Below are 20,794 nucleotides of genomic sequence, written 5' to 3' on the forward strand. Positions count from 1 at the left end.
TGTATTTTGAGATTTCTGAGAAAGGAGCAGTGACATTTTACACCCCTTCACAATGTATCAGAATGCCAATCCCCTCTTGCTACTGCCACATTTTATTGATTGGTGCCAATCTCTTTGTTGCTTTTATTCGCATTTCTTTGATTGCTAATGATGTTGAAACAGTATATCAAGTTGTGAGACAGAGCTTGGAGTGAGGAGAAAGAGAAAGGCTTCTTTTTTTAAGCTTTACATTGTGATTTCTGTTATTAAAATGTGTAAAAATAATTTCTGATAAAACTCTCCCCTTTTAAACTAACCTGTCTGTTCCACAATACATTTTCTATTTAATTATCTATTTTGACCAATTTCAGATTTCTAGATGGATCTGGAGGCAAAAGGCATGGAGTGAAGCCTAAGAGATTGGGAACTTCAGGATTACATTGGATTAACTATTACATTTCCTTTTCTTTTCTTTTTTTTACATTTCCTTTTCTTTCGCTCCTCTTCTCCCAAATGTTAGATTATGAATTAGATACATATATACTGGGATAATTCTAGTCCACTTTTCTAGAAAAGTAAAAAACTCCTACTAAATTTTAAAATACTTTTGTATTGTTGCCTTAGCAGTAATAAAACACAAAGAAACCACCATTGGGCAAAGAAGGCTAATGGCAAACTGTTTCTCTTCATGTGTTTCAGCAGCTTGTATATAGTAAACATTTTTAAATGTAGAAAGAATGAATTAAGAACAAAGCAAATGAGTGTTTACTTGAAACATGTGAATGCTAGCCAGGGGGAAAAAAAAATTCATAACCAAGTAGGGAAAACTTGCCTGGTTTAAATTTATTTTATGCCTTTTTTTTTTTTTTTACTTGAAATGTTAGAAGTTTGATTCATTAGAGACTCAATTAGTAAAATATTAATTTAGAAAAGATATAATGATTTTCATATTGTTCATTACTATGGATGTTTAAGTGCCAATGTCGTTGGTCAAAAGCAAATCCGGGTGTTTGGTGGAAGACTGCTATTGAACATACAGTTACTATGGCTTAGTTAGTAATTAGGATAACTACCTATGGTGAGAAAAGTCAAAATATTATCAAAGAAAAACCTACTCTGACGAATATGCATTACTTCAGATATTTATCAATGTGTTATACCTAAACGTAAAATTAGTCCTCAAGCTTGCAATCTTATATGTTTAGAAACAGAATCATCACAGCAAAAATGTAGTGTAAATTACAAAGTCACTTCAAAAAATAATATTTGCCTAATACCTAAATTCTTCCGGGTCACTGTTGGGTTACCATCCTCCACCCCTGCCTGGTTTTCATTCTCCGCCCACGGCCCACCTTCTGGCCACGCCCACACTCCTGACGTCAATTTTCCGTGCCCAGCCGCATTGACCTAGCCAATCGAAAGCCGCATACCTGCACGAGCCCCATTAAGCCCCGCCCCGTGAGTCGACGCAAGGCTATTACGATGGGGCCCGGCAGCTCTGTGGCGCTGCGACTCTGGGTGCAGCTGTACCGCAGGGCCGTTTTCCCTCGCGCGTGGCCCGCGTCTAGTGCCGCGCCCCGTCTTCGGCTGCTGGCCGTGGGAAGGCCTACGGCGAGGGCAACACTCGGCAGGGCCTGCCTGGCCCCGGACCGAGCTCGCGGCCTGCACGGCGGGCCAGGCCTGGAGGAGCAGGCGGAGGGGACAGCCGGCGAGGGACTCCCGGAGTCTGGCACCGCAGGTACGGGCATGGAGTAGGGAGGCGGGTCCTTCGTGGATGCTGAGTTCTCCTCTCTGCATTTTTCTTGGGGTCCCAAAACTTATACAAAGCAGAACCGGAACGGCCTGCAAAGGTTGTTGGCACCAGCTTTGCATTTCACAGTGAGACCAAGAGATGAACTGAATCAGCCTCCGAAACCCCAGGCGTCCGTCTGAATAGCCACGCCGGACTCTTGGCATCACACCTTCAGAGTCCTCATCTCCCTTCACTCTCTTCCTAGGGTCCGGAGAAATGGACTTGTCAAGAGTTGTTGGGGCGTGAGAATTCTGAGGAGGAGCTGGGGGCTGGGGGCTAAAGGGTGCAATAAGAAGCGCTAATGGAGAAGGCAATGGCACCCCACTCCAGTACTCTTGCCTGGAAAATCCCATGGATGGAGGAGCCTGGTAGGCTGCAGTCCATGGGGTCGCTAAGAGTCAGACACGACTGAGCGACTTCACTTTCACTTTTCACTTTCATGGATTGGAGAAGGAAATGGCAACCCACTCCAGTGTTCTTGCCTGGAGAATCCCAGGGACGGGAGAGCCTGGTGGGCTGCCGTCTACGGGATCGCACAGAGTCGGACACGACTGAAGCGAATTAGCAGTAGCAGCAGCAAGAAACGCTAATAGGAGATATGGCCAATTTAAGGGCCTCTGATTTGTGTAAGTTTTTAGACGCTTGAGAGATGGTAAACAGATCACACCTGTGGAAGATGAGAGGGAGAGGTTAACATCTAGCACCTTGGAAGTCAACTTTAAAGCTTAAGAGAACTGTAAGTCCAGAGGCTATAATATAATACATCACGGTGACAATCCAAGTATCTAAATCTCCAGGGAGGGGGGAAGGGGGAAGATTTTCACAGATGACAGTTGTTACATAACCCAGATGACATTGTAAGAAAAGCTTGAGAGTTCAGAATGAGAACTGCTGTTAAACTTCTAGCCCTCGAATTGGTAGGTCTGGGGCCACACATACTTGGCTAGGTCCGAGTTTCTCAGATGAAGGTTGTGGGCCAGATACTACCTAAGAATTCCAGTTCCCAGTGCTAGTTCTGTGACCCTTTCTGGCTGGAATTCAGTTTAATATGTCCCAGGGTATTACCACCTCCCCAAATTGTGCTTCTGTTTTCCTCTCTTTGTGTACCTCCTCTGCTTGAGCAGTGTTACTTGTCTCTTCAAGTACTGGAACAGCAGCGGTTATTGCTGGTGTATGGTACTAGCATTTGCTAATAGGAGGGGATGTGGTGGCTCTCTGTGACCTGAGTGCCTTCCCAGAAAAATTGAGCAGTGCTATATGAAGCCAGAGCCCAGGTTCAACTTCCAGGAGGCCTGAGCCCTGTTGTTTTACAAAACATTTCAGATCTGAACACCTTCCCAGAGGAGCAGTTTTTCTGTCAGCTGCCTGCATTTCTGAGTGCACAGCACATCTGTCTTCTCTTGGCCACCTGACACAACCACATCTTTGTGCATTTCAGATCACGCTGGTCCCGAGTTTGACATCGATATGCTGGTTTCACTTCTGAGGCAAGAAAATGCAAGAGACATTTGTGTCATCAAAGTTCCTCCAGAAATGAAATATACAGATTACTTTGTGATTGGTAGTGGCACTTCCACTCGACACTTGCATGCCATGGCCCACTACATTGTGAAAATGGTAGGATGCTTTCTTTTTCTTTGACATCTTTAACTTAATGGAATAGTTTCAATGCATTAGACTGAAGAGCAGCACTTGAAAACTAAACCTGTCACAGAGATTATATAAGAAACCCAGAATTGGCACAAGTGTTTTATGTTCTTTGATGGGGAAAGTTATAAGGACCAATATCTAGCCTTAGTGGGTCAGGCTATTTCATATTCTTGTCTCTGTGACAAGGAAAAAAAGTACTAAAGTAACCTGAGGCAGACTAGAATACAGTATTACTGAGGGATTTCTAGAGCAAAACTGTCCAGTTACCCACTAGCCCTATGTGACTATGTAACTATAAATTAAAACTAAAAATTCAGTTCTTCAGCTGTACTAGCCACATTTTAGGTGCTTGGGGGCCACATGTGGCTTGTTTATACTGAACAGTGCAAATATAAAACATTTCTGCAGTTGCAGAAAGTTCTTTTGGGTAGTGCCGGCCTAGAGTTTAATTCAAATGAAAAGATTTAGTCCTTGTCTTCTGAAATCACAAGTCTAGTTGAGGAAAGAAAAGGTAGTTCATATTCCAACTAGACTGAATAGGAATCAGAATGAGGAAGAAAATATACTTGGAACCTGATTCTAATACCACTGTAGAGGGAAACAGACTTATTTCACCCTGTTGAAAATTAGGCATGGAGGGGACAGTTAAGACCAAAAGAGTAGCTGGGATTGCCTTAGAGAAGAGTGGTAAAATAAGGAGACTGAGAGCAAAACCCTGGTGCAACAGGGCAGAACAAAGGAAGATTCTTAAAAAGCGGGGTAGTTGGAGAGAGAGGACTGGGAGGTCATGGAGGAAAAAGGACCTTAGGGTCTCTGTCAGAGATAATAGTAGAATAGAGTAAGTGAGACTTAAAAGTGACCATTGAACTTGGAGATGTAAAAAGAATGAGAGATTTTTCAGAGAAAGTTTCTATGGAAGAGCAAGGGAGGGGAATAGAAATGACTTTTACAAAAATTTTAGGTGAGAAGGGAGAAAAGGGCAAAGTCAAGAAGTTTTGTTGTTCTTGTTTGTGGTAAAATGTGTATAACATGAGACTTATTTTAGTCACTTTAGGTGTGCAGTTAAGTGGCATTAGTTACATTCGCATTGTCGTAGGACGGTTACTACTATCCATCTCCAGAACATTTTCATCCTGCAGAAAACTCTGTACACGTTAGACCAGAACTCCCCATTCTCCCTGCCCCGAGCCTCTGGCAGCACCATTCTGCTTTCCGTCTCTGAACTCGGCTACATAAATAAGCACCTCCTTGAGTGGAATCATACTCTATTTGCCCTTTTGACTTATTTCACTTAGCGTATTTTTCAAGGTTTTTCTGTGTTGTCGCACGTATGAGAATTTTCTTCTTTTTGAGGCTGGATATTTATTTTAATGTATGTGTATACCGTATTGTATCTTATCCACCCAAATGGTGGGCATTTGGGTTGCTTCTGCCTTCTGACTATTGTGAATAATGCTGCTATGAACATGAGTGGGAAGTATCTGTTCGTGTTCCTGCTTTTACTTTCAGAAGTGAAATCGCCAGATCCTGGTGCTGTTTAAGTTTCGAGAAACTACCGTGCTCGGTAACGCAGCGGCTGTGCCACTTTCGGTCCCACCAGCAGTGCGCAGGCGCTCACATTTCTCACCGCGTGGTGTTTTCCAGTTTGTTGAGAAATGAGTCTGAAAGTGTGAAAGTGTTCGTTGCTCAGTCGTGTCCAGCTCTTTTTGACCCCATGGACTGTAGCCCGCCAGGCTCCTCTTTCCATGGCACTCTCCAGGCAAGAATCCTGGAGTGGGTTGCCATTACTTTCTCCAAGGGATCTTCCCTACCTAGGGATCGAATCTGGGTCTCCCGCATCGCAGGCAGATTCTTACTGTCTGAGAGAGTCTAAGGATCATGTAGTTTTCAGTGTACAAGTCTTGCTCCTTCGGTTATGTTTATTTCTAAGTATTTTATCCTTTTTTATTCTATTGCAAACGGAATTGTTTTCTTCATTCCCCTTTCAGGTTGCTTTTTAAGTGTGCAGAAGTACAACTGATTTGGGGATGTTGATCTCATATCCTGCAACTTTGCTGAATCCATTTTTTCTAACAGGTTTTTTGGGTACAGTCTTTATGGTTTTCTTTATGGTATAAGATCATGTCATCTGCAAACTGAGATAGTTTTATTTCTTCCTCTCCAGTTCGGTTACTTTTTTCTTTTCTTTTCCCTTGCTCTAATGGCCATGGCTAGAACTTCCAGTACTGTGTTGACTAGCAAGTGGCAGAAGTGGGCATTCTTGTCTTGTTCCTGATCTGAGAGGTAAAACTTTCAGTTTTTTGTCATTGAGTTTGATGATAGCTAATAGCTGTGGGCTTTTCATATATGGCCTTTATTATCTTGAGGAGGTTTTTTTTTTTAATCTTTGTTGAGTTTTTCTCGTGAAAGGCACTGAGTTTTGTTAAATGGTTTTTCTGCATGTATTTCAGACGATTATATGGTTTTTGTTCTTCATTTTGTTAATGTGGTTTATTGCATTGATTGATTTTCACATGGAAACGTCCTTACTTTCCAGAAATAAATCCCTTGTGGTTTTGGTGTATTATTCTTTTAATATGTTGAATTTGGTTTGCTAGTATGTTGACCTGCAGTTTTTTTCTCCCACCAGGTAAGCCCCACATATACGTATATCCACTCTTTTCTAGGTCATTACAGAGTATTGTGTAGAGTTCCTGTGCTATAAGTAGGTTGTTAGTTATTTTATAGTACTGTCTATATGTCAGTCCCAGTCGCCTAATTTATCCCTCTCCCCATCCCCTTAATGATAATTTAATTTTTTCTTTAATTGGGGTATAATTGCTTTACAGTGTTGTATTGCTTTCTGCTGTACAACTAAGTGAATCACTTATAAGAATACAGTATATCACCTCCCTCCTGAACCTCCATCCCACCCCTCTAAGGTCACCACAGCCCTGAGATGAGCTCCCTGCACAGGTGGGGACCTTCCCGAAGGTTCCCACGAGCTATCTGTTTTACCCATGGCAGTGTATACATGTCAGTCCCAATCTCCCAATTCATCCCACCCCTGCCCCACCCCCATCCACCTTGTGTCTACACATCTGTTCTCTACACCTCCATCTCTGTTCCTGCCCAGCAGATAGGTTCACCTACATTCCACATATGTGCCTTAATATCCAATACTTAGTTTTCTCTTTCTGACTTACTTCACTCTGTATCATAGACTCTAGGTCCATCTACATCACTAATAATGACCCGGTTTCGCTCCTTTTTATGAATGAGTAATATTCCGTTGTATATATGTACCACGTCTTAGTCCATTCACCTGTCGCTGGACATCTAGGTTGCTTCTATGTCCTGGCTATTGTAAGCAGTGCTGCAGTGAACGTTGGGGCGCATGTGTCTTTTTGAATTATGGTTTTACCAGGTTATGTGCCCAGTAATGGAATTGCTGGGTCATATGGTAGTTCCAGCCAGTCCATTCTAAAGGAGATCAGTCCTGGGTGTTCTTTGGAAGGAATGATGCTAAAGCTGAAACTCCAGTACTTTGGCCACCTCATGTGAAGAGTTGACTCATTGGAAAAGACCCTGATGCTGGGAGGGATTGGGGGCAGGAGGAGAAGGGGACGACAGAGAATGAGATGGCTGGATGGCATCACTGACTCAGTGGACGTGAGTCTGAGTGAACTCCGGGAGTTGGTGATGGACAGGGAGGCCTGGCGTGCTGCGATTCATGGGGTCGCAAAGAGTCGGACACGACTGAGTGACTGAACTGAACTGAACTGAATGGTAGTTCTAGTTTCAGTTTTTCAGGGAATTTCCATACTGTTCTCCAGAGTAGCTGTGTCAACTTAAATTCCCACCAATAGTGCAAGAAGGTCCCCTTTTCTCCACACCCTCTTAGACATTTAATGCTTGTAGATTTTTTGATGGTGGCCATTCTGAAGTGTGAGATGATGCCTCATTGTAGTTTGACTTGCATTTCTCTAATAATTAGTGAAGTTGAGCATCTCTTCATGTGTTTGTTGGCCATCTGTATGTTTTCTTTGGAGAAATGTCTATTTAGGTCTTCTGCCATTTTTTGATTGGGTTGTTTGTTTGTTTTTCGTATTGAACTGCATGAGCTGCTTGTGTACTTGGGAGATTAATCCTTTGTCACTTGTGTCCTTTGCAAATATTTTCTCCCATTCTGAAGGTTCTCTTTCTGTCCTGTTTATGGTTTCCTTTGCTGTGCAAAAGCTTTTCAGTTTAATTAGATCCCGTGTGTCTTCTATTTTTCATTTTCATTAATCTAGGAGGTGGATCAAAAAAGATCTTGGCTATGATTTATGTAAAGTAGTGCTCTGCATAGGTTTTCTTTTCTTTTTTTTTCAGTTGGAGTATAATTGCTTTATTGTGTCGTGTTAGTTTCTGCTATCCAGAAAAGAGACTGAGCTCTATGTGTAACCGTGTCTCCTTCCTCTTGAGCCTCCATCCCACCCCTCTAGGTCGCCACACAGCACGGCGCTAATTTCCCTGTGCTACACGACAGCTTCCCAGCAGCTATTGGTTTTACACGGGGTAATGTATACATTCCAGTGCTACTCTCTCAACTCATCCCACTGTGATGAATAGTGTCCCCATCCCCCACTGTGTCCACAGGTCTTTTCTCTATATCCGTGTCTGTATTCCTGCCCTGCAAATAGGTTCATCAGCACTGTATTTCTGGATTCTAATTAAGCATTAATATATGATATTTATTTTTCCTTCTCTGGCTTATTCACTCTGTATGAGAGGCTCTAGATACATCTACCTCAGTTCAACTGACTGAATTCCTTCCTTTTATGGCTCAGTAATATTCCATCGTATGTATGTACCGTGTCTTCCTATTCCTTTCATCTGAGGTTGGACATCTAGATTGCTTCCATGACTACCGTAAATAGTACAGCATCGAACACTGGGGTGCATGTGGTTTTTTTTTTTTTGAATTATGGTTTTCTCAGGTTATATGCCCAGTAAGGGATTCCTAGGGCAAATAGTAGTTCTGTTTTTAGATTTTTTCGTCATTAATGATCTTCTGTTTATTTTTTTTTTTTAATTTTATTTATTTATTTATTTTTTTTAGCCATGATTATGACCACCATCTTTCTGGACTGCACTTTGTTTTTCAGTACCAATAGCTCTCACTTCTCAGGGGAAAGGATTTTAAAACAAAAACCAGGGTAACTGATACTTTCTCTACAGTAAACCCATGTGTTACTCTACTGTACATACTGCTTGTGTTTTATCATCTAAACATTCCATGGTGGTGGCTAAGTCATGTCCGACTCATGACCCCATGGACTGTAGCCCGCCAAGCTCCTCTGTCCATGGGGTTTTCCAGGCAAGAATACTGGAGTGGGCTGCCATTCCCTTCTCCAGGGTTCTGTTTATTTTTTAATGGGCATATAATTGCTTTAAAATGCTGTGTTAACTTCTTCTGTCCAACAGTGAATCACCTATATACACGTATATCCCTTCCGTTCGGGCCTCCCTCCCACCCCAGCCCCCTCCATTCTACCCCTCCCCGTCCCTCTGGGTGATCGCAAAGCAGTGAACTGAACTCCCTGTGCTGTAGAGCAGCTCCCCACAGCTGGCTGTTTCACACATGGCGGATGTGTTTATGCAGTTCTGCCCTCCCAGTTGGTCTGACTGCCTGTCCCATGTGTCCATATGTCCATTCTCTACTTCTGCAGCTCTGTTCATGACCTGCATATAAGTTCAACTGTATCATTTTTCTAGATTCCATGTATATGTGTTAATATATGAGACTCGTTTTTCTGTTTTTGAGTTCACTCTGTATGAAAGGATGTTGCTGAACCATGAAAGACGCTGGGTTTCTTGGCCTCCGGAGGAGAAGAATTCTATCCGGGGCCAGTGATGAGGCTTGATCACTCGGAGCTTTTGTGTAATAAAGTTTTATTAAAGTATAAAAGAGAGAAAGCTTCTGACATAGACATCAGAAGGGGGCAGAAAGAGTGCCCACCTGCTAGTCTTCAGCCGGATGTTATACAGCTACTGCTGCTAAGTCACTTCAGTCGTGTCCGACTCTGCAACCCCATAGACGGCAGCCCACCAGGCTCCCCCGTCCCTGGGATTCTCCAGGCAAGAACACTGGAGTGGGTTGCCATTTCCTTCTCCAATGCATGAAAGTGAAAAGTGAAAGTGAAGTCGCTCAGTCGTGTCCGACTCTTAACGACCCCATGGACTGCGGCCCACCAGGCTCCTCCGTCCATGGGATTTTCGAGGCAAGAGTACTGGAGTGGGGTGCCATTGCCTTCTCCGAGAAAGGAGATGTCTCAAAGCTCAGAGTGGCACCAGGCCCCTCACCTACAACATGCATTTTGAAATAACATTGGCACCAGATGAGTCATCCCGGGCCATAAAATGATTGACATGAATCTTGAAGAAAGGCAGGTTTCCAAGTAAATATTTCGTTTTATTAGCATAGATTAGGAGAGCAGTGTATGAGTAAAACACACAGGTTTGTCAGGTCCATTCTGAGTCTTAGGTGGAACTGACTTGAAGACAGAGTCTGGGGTAAATGCATAGTTCATTAACATAGCTTAAGACCAACATTTCCATAAGAAAAATGCATTGGTTAGCTTATGGTTTGAGAAAAGTTAAGTTCAGGTGGAACCAGGTGTCGTCATGGCAACACAGAATTTTAAAAGAGTAGTTTGTTTCCTCCTGCTGCTTAACAGAGAGAAAAAATGTCTGACACTTGCAGCCTATTTCTTCCATTTGGAGATCCCGGCCTTCCTGCCTATTACCCTCATAAGAGTCAAGGACCATCCACAGCACTACAGATGACCCAGTTTCTTTTCATTTTATGGCTGAATAATATTCCATTGTATGTATGTACTGCATCTTCTTAATCCATTCATCTGTGGCTGGACATCTAGGTTACTTCATATCCTGGCTTTTGTAAATAGTGCTGCAATGAACATTGGGCACCACATGTCTTTTTTAAAAACAATTTTATTTATTTATTTATTTTCAGCTATACTGGGTCTCTTTTGCTGCGTGAGCTTTTCTGTAGTGAGCTTTTTCTGCGTGAGCTTTTTGTGGTGAGTGGAGGCTACTCTTTAGTTGGGGTGCGTGGGCCTCTCAGTGCATTGGCTCTAGGGCCTGTGGGCTTCGAGCCTCAGCGGTTGCAGCATGTGGGCCCAGCAGTTGTGGTTCCTGGGCCCCAGAGCACAGGCTCATTTGTTGCGGTGCACGGGCTTAGTCACGATGAAGTACCTGAGATCCTCCCAGACCAGGGATGGAGCCCATGTCTCCTTCAGTGTCAGGCAGATTCTTTACCACTGAGCCACCAGGGAAGCCTCATGTGTCTTCTTCAATTAAAGTTTTCTATGGGTGTATAGGCTGAGTAATATTCCCTTGTGTACATACATATACCACATCTTTATCCATTCATCTGTGGATGGGCATTTAGGTTGCTTCCATGTCCTGGATATTGTAAATAATGTGTTGAATATTGGGATGCACATATCTTTTTGACTTAATGGTTTTCTCAGATTATATACCTGGGAGTGGGATTGCTTGGGCATATGATAGTTCTATTTTTAGATTTTTTTTTTTTACCACATTAATGATCTTTTATTTTTAAATTTATTTTCTAATTGGAGTACAATTGCTTTACAATGTTGTTGGTGTCTGCTGTCCAACAAAGCGAATCACCTACATGTGTACATACATACCCTCCCTTTGGGGCTCCCTCCCACTGCCATGCCCTCCATCCCATCAGCCCTTTATGTCATCACCAAGCCCTGAGCTGAGCTGCCTGTGCGTACAGCAGCTTCCCACTACTTGCCTGTTTCACTCATGACACTGTATATATTTCAACGCTTGCCTCTAAATTCATCCTGTCCTGCACTTCCCCCATGTCCGTATGTCTGGGGAAGACTTCTGGGACTCTTTTCTTGCCCTGCACGTATGCTCATCTGTACCATTTTTCTAGATTCCATATAAGTGTTAATATACAATAGTTGATCTTCTCTTTCTAACTTAACTCACTCTGTGTGACAGATTCTAGTTCCATCCACATCATTACAAATGACCCAATTTCATTCTTCTTTATCTCTGAGTAATATTCCACTGTGTGTGTATATGTGTGTGTAAACCGTATCTGCTTATCCATTCATCTGGGAATGGACACTTTGCTTCCATGTCCTGGCTCTGGTGAATACTGCTGCAGTGAACATTGTGATGTGTCTTCTTGAATTACGGTTTTCTCTGGGTATATACCCAGTAGGGGAGTCACTGGGTTATGTGATAGTTCTGTTTTTTAGTTTTGTTTCATGAATAATGGTCTTTTTTTAAAATTTATTTTTAATTGAAGTAAAATTGGTTTACATTGTTATATAGTTTCTTTTGTACAGCAGTGTGAATAAATTGTAAGTATACACATATCCCTTCCCTCCCACCCGTCTGGGTCATCACAGAGCATCGAGCTGAGTTTCCTGTGCTGCACCGCAGCTTCCCACAGCTTATGTGTTTTATACATGGTGATGTTTCTGTGGCAGCGCTGCTCTACCAGTTTGTTTCACACTCCCCTTCCCTTGGGTTCACAGGTCCATTCTCTACTTCTGCCCTGCAGATAGGATCATCTGTACCATTGTCCTGCATGCCATATCTGTATGTTAATATATGGTATTTGTTTTTCTGACTTCACTCTGTATGACAGAGTGAAGGTCCATCCACATCACTACAAATGACCCAATATTGTTCCTTTTTATGGCAGAATAATACTCCATGTGTATGTATATGTGTGTATATACACACACACACACACACAGACACCCCCCACATCTTTTTTGGGAATGATTATCTATTTTTAAATGAAACAAAGATGAATATTCTTAATGGTAAAAGGTAGAATTCACAAAGAAGATAGACATCATAAACCATTAGACACCTAATAACAAAGAAGCAAAAATACATAAAGCAAAAATCAGCAGAAAATAGAAGGGAAAAGAAAAAAATATATAGTCATAGTGAGACGTATTAACATGTCTCTGAGAATAATGGTTTTCTATATTTTAACTTTTTTTAATTGGAGTAAACTTGGTTTTGAGTGTAATTCTCTGCTGTGAAACAATGTGAATGAATTATAAATATACATATATCCCCTTCCTCTCGAGCCTCCCTGCCTCACAACCCTTTCCCCATCCTGCCATTCTGGGATATCACTGAACATGGGGCTGAGCGCCCTGTGCTGTGCAGCTGCTTCCCTCTGTGCATTTTACTCATGGTGGTGTCTATGGCAGCTGCTCTACCAGCTTGTCCCACCTTCCCCTTCCCTGTGTCTACATATTTGTTCTCTGCTTCTGCATCTCTCTTTTTCCCCTGCAAATAGGTTCATCTGTTCCAGTTTTCTAGATTCCATATATTTGTGTTAATATGTGTTACTTGATTTTCCTTGCTGACTGACTTCACTCTGAGAGTCTAGCCCATCCACATCACTGCAAATAGCACAGTTCTGTTCCTTTTATTGGCGGAGTAATATTCCATTGTATGCGTTCCACATCATTATCCATTCACCTTTAGGTTGCTTCCATCTCCTGACTTTTGTAATTAGTTCTGCAATGAGCATTGGGGTGCCTGTGCCTTGCTGAATGATGGTTTTCTCAGGGTATATACCAGTAGTGGATTGCTGTGATATGGTAGTTCCATTTTTAATCTTTTTTCAAGATTAGTGATCTTTTATTTCTTTAATCTATATGTTAATGGGAGTATAATTGCTTTACAATATTGTGTTAGTTTCTGCTGTTTAAAAGGAATCAGCTATTTGTATACATATATTCCTTTTTGGAGCCTCCCTGTACCCAGCCCATGTCATCCCACTGTTACCATCACAGAGCACCCAGCTGAGCTCCCCGTGGTACACAGCAGCATCCCACCAGCTGTCTGTGAAGGTCTCACACACGGCAGTGTATACATGGCAGAGCTCCTCTCCCAGTGCGTCCCCTCCTTCCCTTCCCTTATGACCGTATGTCCGTTCTCTACTTCTGTGTGTCTATCCTGCCTTGCAAATCGTTTCATCTGCACCATTTTTCTGGATTCCATATATTTGTGATAATGTATCATATTCGTTTTTGTCTTTCTGAGTTTTCTCTGCATGACAGAGTGAGGGACCATCCACAGCTCTACAAATGACCCAGTTTCATTCCTTAAATGGCTGAATAATGTTCCATTGTATGTATGTACCATATCTTCTTAATTCATTCATCTGTGGATGGACATCTAGGTTTCTTCCATGTCCTGGATATTGTAAATAGTGCTGCATTGAACATCGGGGTGTGTATGCCCTTTTGAATTATTGTTTTCTCAGACTTTATGCCCAGAAATGTGATTGCTGGGGCTTAAGATAGTTCTTTTTAATTTCTTTTTATGATTATTGATCTTCTTTCAGTTTTTTTAATTTGAATTTTAATTGGACTCTAATTGATTTAGAATGTTTTGTTAGTTTATATTGTCCAACAGAGCGATCAGCTGTATTTATACATAATCCCCTCCATTTGTGACTCCCTCCCACCCCCAACCTTCTTTATCCCACGCCTCTAGGAGATCACAAAGCGCCAAGCTGAGGTCTCTGGCTCTACAGCAGCTTCCCACTTCCTAGGTACTTTTCACATGGCAGTGTATATGTGCAAGGCCGCTCTCTGAATTGTTCTTACCTCCCTTCATGCATGTCCCAATGTCTCTTCTCTACTTTCGCAGCTCTTTTCATGACCTGCACATATGTTTATATGTCTGATTTTTCTAGATTCCATATATGTGTTAATAAATAGTATTTGATTTTCTGACTGACTACTTCACTCTGTACAACAGACTCTAGTTCCATCCATATCTACGAATGACCCAATTTCCTTCCTTTTTGTGGCTGAGTAATATTCCATTGTATGTATGTACCACATCTTCTCAGCCATTCGTCTTTGGATGGACATCTAGGTTGCTTCCACGTCCTGGCTTTTGTGAACAGTGCTGCGGTGAACATTGTGGTGCGTGTGTCTTTTTCAGTTATGGTTTTCTCTGGGTATATACACAGTGCAATTGCTGATTCATGTGGCAGTTCTGTTTTTAGTTTTTTCATGAATAATGGTTGTTTAATTTATATTTAATCGGCGTGTAATTGGTTCACAGTGTTGTGGTAGTTCCTGCTCTACAGCAGTGTGAAGGAAGTGTAAGTATACATAAGCCCCCTCCCTCTGGAGCCCCCCTTCCAGCCCAGCAAATCACGCCCACCTGAGCCCTCACAGAGCACGGCGCGGAGCTCCCTGTGCTGGAGCAGCTCCCAGGAGCGGTGTGTTCTACATACAGTGGTGCAGACATGGCAATGCCACGCTGCCAATTCATCCTAGCTTGCCCTTCCCCCAGGTCCACATGTTCGTTCTCTGCTTCTCCATCTGTTTTTGGCCTGCAGATAGGTTCATCTGTACCAGTTTTTTGGATTCCATGTGTATGTGTTAATATATAATATTTGATTTTGTCTTTTTTACTTCACTCTGTGAGATAGACTCTAGGCCCATCCTATCACTGCAGATAGCACAATTTCATTGCTTTTATTGCTAAAAATACTGCATCATTTCCAAATATTCCAAATTTTCAACATCTTATCCATTCATCTGTGGATGGACATTTAGATACATTCCATGCCTTGGCTTTTGTAAACAGTGCTGCAGTGAACATTGGGGTGCCTGTCTTTTTGAATTATCATTTTCTCAGGGTATATTAATAATGGGATTTCTGAGTCATATGCTATTTCTATTTTCTTTTTCATGATAAATGATCTTTTAAAATTTATTTTCAATTGGAGTACATATATGGTTTACAATATTGTAAAGCTCTCCCAGGAGAGTCATCTGTATGTGTACATATGTCCCCTTTTTTGAGCCTCCCCCCCTTCGCACCCACCCAGTCCCACCTCTGCAGGTCATCACACGGCACGTCACTGAGCTCCCTGTGCGGTACAGCAGCTCCCCACCAGCTGCCGCTTTTACACATGGCGGTGTGTACGTGTCAAGACTCCTCCCCCAATCTGTCCCCCAGCTCCCCTTCCCTTGTGTCCACATGTCCATTCTCTGCTTCCGTGCCTCTATTTTTACCTTATAAATAGGTTCACCTGTACCATTTTCTAGATTCCATGTATATGTGCTAATACGATACTCATTTTTCTCTTTCCTACTTATATCACTCTGACACTCCAGTTCCATCCATGTAACTACAAGTGACTCAATTGTGTCCATTTTATTAGTAATATTCCTTTGTATGTATGTACCACAGTATCTTATCCATTCATCTCTGGATGGACATTTAGGTTGCTTCCATGTCCTGGATATTTTAGTAGTGCAGCAGCGAGCATTGGGGTTGCTTGTGTCTTTGAATTACGGTTTCTCAGATTACATTCCCAGTAATTTATAATTACATTTTTAAAAATTGAACTATAATTGCTTTTCAATATTGTGTTAGTTTCTGCTGTCTAACAAAGTGAATCAGCCATATATATTCATAGATCCTCTCCCTTTGTGCCTCCCTGCGACCACCGCCCCGTCTGTCCCACCTGCTAGTCCTCACAGAGCACCAGGCGAGCTGCACAGCAGCTCCCCACGGGCTCCCGGGCTCACTACAGCGGTAGTGTGTACATGTCAACATTACGCTCCCAGTTCGTCTCAGCCTCCTCTCTCCCCGTGTCCACATGTCCCTTCTCTGCTTCTGCGACCGTCATATCCTGCATTGTGGTTCTTCTGTACCATTTTTCTAGATTCTATGCGTATGTGTTAATATACCATATTTGGTTCTCTTTCTGACATACTTCACTCTGTGTGACAGATTCTCAGTACATCCACATGACTGCAAATGACCCAGTTTAGTTCCTCACTGACTGATGTTCCATTCTATGTAGGACCACATCTTATTATCCATTCATCTGTGGATGAAAATCTAGTTGATTCCATGTCCTGGCTGTTGTAAATAGTGCCGCAGTGGACAGTGGGTACGTGTGTTTTTGACTTGTGGTTTTCTCTAGGTGATGTGAGATCCATCCTGTATTGTGATTGCTGGGTCATATGATAGTTCTTTTTTCCCCATAGATAATGGTGATCAGAGGATATTTGGTTTACATTGTTGTTAGTTTCTGCTATACAGCACTGTGAATGAGTTATAAGTATACATATATCGTCTCCAGCCTCCCTCCCACGCACACCTTTCCCCATCCTACCCCTCTGGCCACTGCAGAACATGAGCTGTCTGTACTGCAGTTGCTTACTAGCTATGTATTTTACACATGGCAGTGTATATATTAGCAACTCTGCTCTCTCAGTTCATCCCACCCTCCTCTTTGCCTGTGTCCACTCATCGTTCTTTCTGCTTATGTTTTTGTCCTGTAAGTCAGTTCATCTGTACCATTTTTCCAGATTCCATATTTTATATTAATTGGTCTTCCCTGCTGGCTCATTTGGTAAAGAGTCCGCCTGCAGTGAAGGAGACCTGGATTCAGTCCCTGGGTCGGGAAGATTGCCTGGAGAAGGAAATGACAACCCACTCCAGTACTCTTGCCTGGAGAATTCCATGGACAGAGGAGCCTGGGGGGGGCTACAGTCCATGGGGTCACAGAGAATCGGACACGACTGAATGACGCTTTCACTAGAAATGGCCCAATTTTGCTCCTTTTTCTGGCTGAGTTGTGTTATCCATCCCACCCTCCCCTTTCCCTGTGTCCACATGTCTTTTCTCCACATCTGCTTCTCTATTTCTGTCCTGCAAATAAGTTCATCTGTACCGTTTTTCTAGATCTCATGTATATGCTGTTATATTTTCTGATCACTGCTGTGTGACACTCTCGTCTATCCACATTTACTAAAATGACCCAAGTTCGTTCTTTTTTATGGTTCAGTGATATTCCATGGTATACATGTATCCCGTCTTCTTTATCCATTGGTTGCTTCTGTCTCCTGGCTATTTATTGTAAATAGTGCTGCCATGAACATTTGGGTGGGTTTTTCTTGTTGATTACAGTTTTCTCAGGGTATTTAAAATTTTTTTTCAAGATTACTGATCTGTTTTAAAATTCATTTTTATTTGGAATATAATTGCTTTACAGTGCTATATGTACACATACAGCCCCTCCCTTTGTGCTTCCCTGCCACCATCACTCCCCCATCCCATCCCTCTAGGCCATCAGAAAACCTAACTCTGCTCCCCGTGCTGTGTGGCAACTTCCTGGTAGCTGTTTTACACATGGCAGTGCTGCTCTCCCAATTCGTTTTAGCCTTCTGTTTCCCTACACCCACCAATTTGTTCTTCTATGTCTGTACCTTTTTTCTATATAACATAGAATATAAAATACTAGCGTTAATATATGACGTTTTTCTCTCCCTGTTTTCACTCTATTAACAGAGTCTGGGTTCATCCACATCACTACAAATGACCCAGTTTCACACCTTTTTATGGCCGAGTAATATTCCATTGTATATATGTACTACATCTCATCCATCTATCTGTGAGTGGACATATAGGTTGCTCTCATCTCCTGGATATTGTAAATAGTGCTGTATTAAATATGGGGTGCATTTGAATAGCCTGAGCCTTGAGACAGGAAGAAACATCTGCCTCCCAAGGGTGAAGGGAAGCTGTGATGGACAGAAGGAAGTTGGTGAGAACTGGGTATTGAATTTAGGCCTGTCTACCTCAGAAGCACTTTGATTGCCTATCACAATGGTTTGGGCTTCTGGAGAGAGCTGTAGGATGTGGGTAGGATTTAAGGGGGGAGTTGTTATTAAGGGGGTTGGCATAGCTGTGAGGAATGAATAAGCATGTTCCCAAATAAGCCCAAGGCTCCTCAGTAAGAACAGACGTCCTTCAACCTCTTCCCCTTTAACATGTGACTTGGCTTTTTTCAGTACAAACACCTGAAATATAAAAGTGAGCCTCATGTTAAGATCGAAGGGAAGGACACTGATGACTGGCTCTGTGTGGACTTTGGTAAGTTACTGTATCACTAATCTCAAACTATGTTCAGTTATACAAGGATCACGGTCTGGGTGTTTTTCCACAAAACGTTTTTGATAGTTGTTTTAAGTTTTCTTTGGTTTTAACCTACTCAGTCTTTTTCACATCTGAAATCCTCATTTCACCTAGTGTGTATTAAGTAGCCACACAGGTCAGAAAGCTGGTGGAGAGCAGGATGAATAACATGGGAGAGACCCCCCAAAGGCAGTAGAAGGCTCCTTGGTGTACAGAGAACCTTGGCCTTAAGTAACTCCTGTAAGGAAGGGCATTGTAGGCACAGGGAATGATAAGAAAAGCAGACTGGAATTCTGAGAAGACCTAACAGATTTGCGAATTAATATATACAGTTTCAAAGTAATTCCCCAGAATGTACTTAATGCAAAGGTAAAAACAGTGCCTGTAGAACTGTGCAGGCTCTGAAATCTTATCTTGTGAGCTAAGAGAGTTATTCGGGGGTTGATAAAACGTAGTTGTTCCTCAGCAAGAGCAGGAGCAACATCAGGCAGCATTTTTGGACTGGATGACACCTGCGCATGTAGTTCAAAGAGATGAACCCTGTGATTATGTGCACGTCTTTTGCGAGGGGCAGGAAGCAGGCCTGCAGTTACCCTGGTAGAAACACTCTCTGCCAAGGCTGCACCCGTCAGGGTTTCCCTGCCACTGTTAGCATTTGGGGCGGGGAGGAGTACTCTGTGCGTTGTAGCATGTTTAGCAGCCCCCTTTCTCCTCTCTGCACCCTGAAAAGGTGAAAATTCAAAATGCCCTGATGGACGCTCATAGTAGAGAAATGCAAATCAAAACTACAATGAGATATCACCTCAGACAGGTCAGAAAGGCCATCAAAAAGTCTACAAACAATAAATGCTGGAGGGGGTGTGGAGAAAAGGGAACGCTCCTGCACTGTTGGTGGGAATGTAAATTGATACTACCAGTATGGAGATTCCTTAAAAATCTAGGAATAAAACCACCATATGACCCAGCAATCCCACTCCTAAGCATATACCCTAAGGAAGCCAAAACTTAAAAGATGCATGTATCCCATTATTCATTGCAGCACTATTTATGATAGCTAGAACATGGAAGTAGCCTAGATGTCCATCAGCAGATGAATGGATAAAGAAGTTGTGGTACATAAACGCAGTGGAGTATTACTCAGCCATAAAAAAGAATGCCTTAGAGTCAGTTCTGATGAGGTAGATGAACCTATTATAGAGTGAACTGAGTCAGAATGAGAAAGATAAATATCGTATTCTAATGCATAGATATGGAATCTAGAAAAATGGTGCTGAAGAATTTACTTACAGGGCGGGAGGAGGGGGGAGAGGTATGGAAAGAGTAACACGGAAGCATATTACCATGTGTAAAATAGATAGCCAATGGGAGTTTGCTACATTTCTCAGGAAACTCAAAAGGGCGAGGGATATATGTATACCTATGGCTGAGTCATGTTGAGGTTTGACAGAAAACAAAATTCTGTAAAGCAATTATCCTTCAATTAAAAAAAAAAGGTGAAATTAAAAAAAAACCCCAAAGTCCCTGATTGAGAACCACTGTCGTAAGCAAACTTTCTCTTTGTTCCAGGAGACAGTATTTCTAAGGTAAAACTCTGCCAGTGCTTTGCTCACAGGCTGTGCAGAATTACAGTACTTCCGGATTGTCTACCGAGCGAACCCTGGCAGATCCCACCTTTGCTTGTGTAGGTTATCACAAGGAGTATTAAATATGATGCACTGAAAAGCACAGCATCACTTCAGTATTTTTGCTAGATGGTGTCCGCAATTTACATTTCTAATAAGTTCTCAGGTAATGCTGATCTGGGGTTCACACTTTGAGAACCACTGCTCCAATTGTCACAGATTTGTGAGATCAGAAGGATAAAAGTAAATGAACTGCTTCTTCACTTGTAATTCTTATCTGTCCTTGGTAGGCAGCATGGTGATTCATTTGATGCTTCCAGAAACCAGAGAAACCTATGAATTAGAAAAATTATGGACCCTACGTTCTTACGATGACCAGTTAGCTCAGATAGCACCTGAGACCTTACCTGAAGACTTCATTCTTGGAATAGAAGATGACACTTCATCTGTGACTCCTGTGGAGTTTAAATATGAATAAAATGAACTGCTTTAGTCATTTCAAATTTGGATTGAGTCACTTCTTTTTTAACCTAGTTAGTTGTTACGAAAACAGGTATTCTCTTTGGGTTCTAATCCTGACACATGGAAATTGCAGGTAAGTGAGCTCATTTTCAAGGGGCTCTTGAGAGTCCCTTGGACTGCAAGGAGATCCAACCAGTCCATTCTGAAGGAGATCAGCCCTGGGATTTCTTTGGAGGGAATGATGCTGAAGCTGAAACTCCAG

General features: G+C 42.3%; 1 protein-coding gene across 1 annotated transcript; it reads left to right on the forward strand.

Annotated features, from left to right (window-relative positions):
- Positions 1–1,410: 1,410 nt before the first annotated feature.
- On the forward strand, positions 1,411–20,573 carry MALSU1 (mitochondrial assembly of ribosomal large subunit 1). Its single transcript, XM_019959408.2, has 4 exons — positions 1,411–1,717; positions 3,210–3,388; positions 18,325–18,406; positions 20,361–20,573. The coding sequence occupies exons 1-4, from the start codon at positions 1,462–1,464 to the stop codon at positions 20,546–20,548; spliced, it is 705 nt and encodes a 234-aa protein (XP_019814967.2). The 5' UTR covers positions 1,411–1,461; the 3' UTR covers positions 20,549–20,573.
- Positions 20,574–20,794: the final 221 nt, after the last annotated feature.

Source organism: Bos indicus, chromosome 4 (assembly GCF_029378745.1).
Source record: "Bos indicus isolate NIAB-ARS_2022 breed Sahiwal x Tharparkar chromosome 4, NIAB-ARS_B.indTharparkar_mat_pri_1.0, whole genome shotgun sequence".
Taxonomy (NCBI): domain Eukaryota; kingdom Metazoa; phylum Chordata; class Mammalia; order Artiodactyla; family Bovidae; genus Bos; species Bos indicus.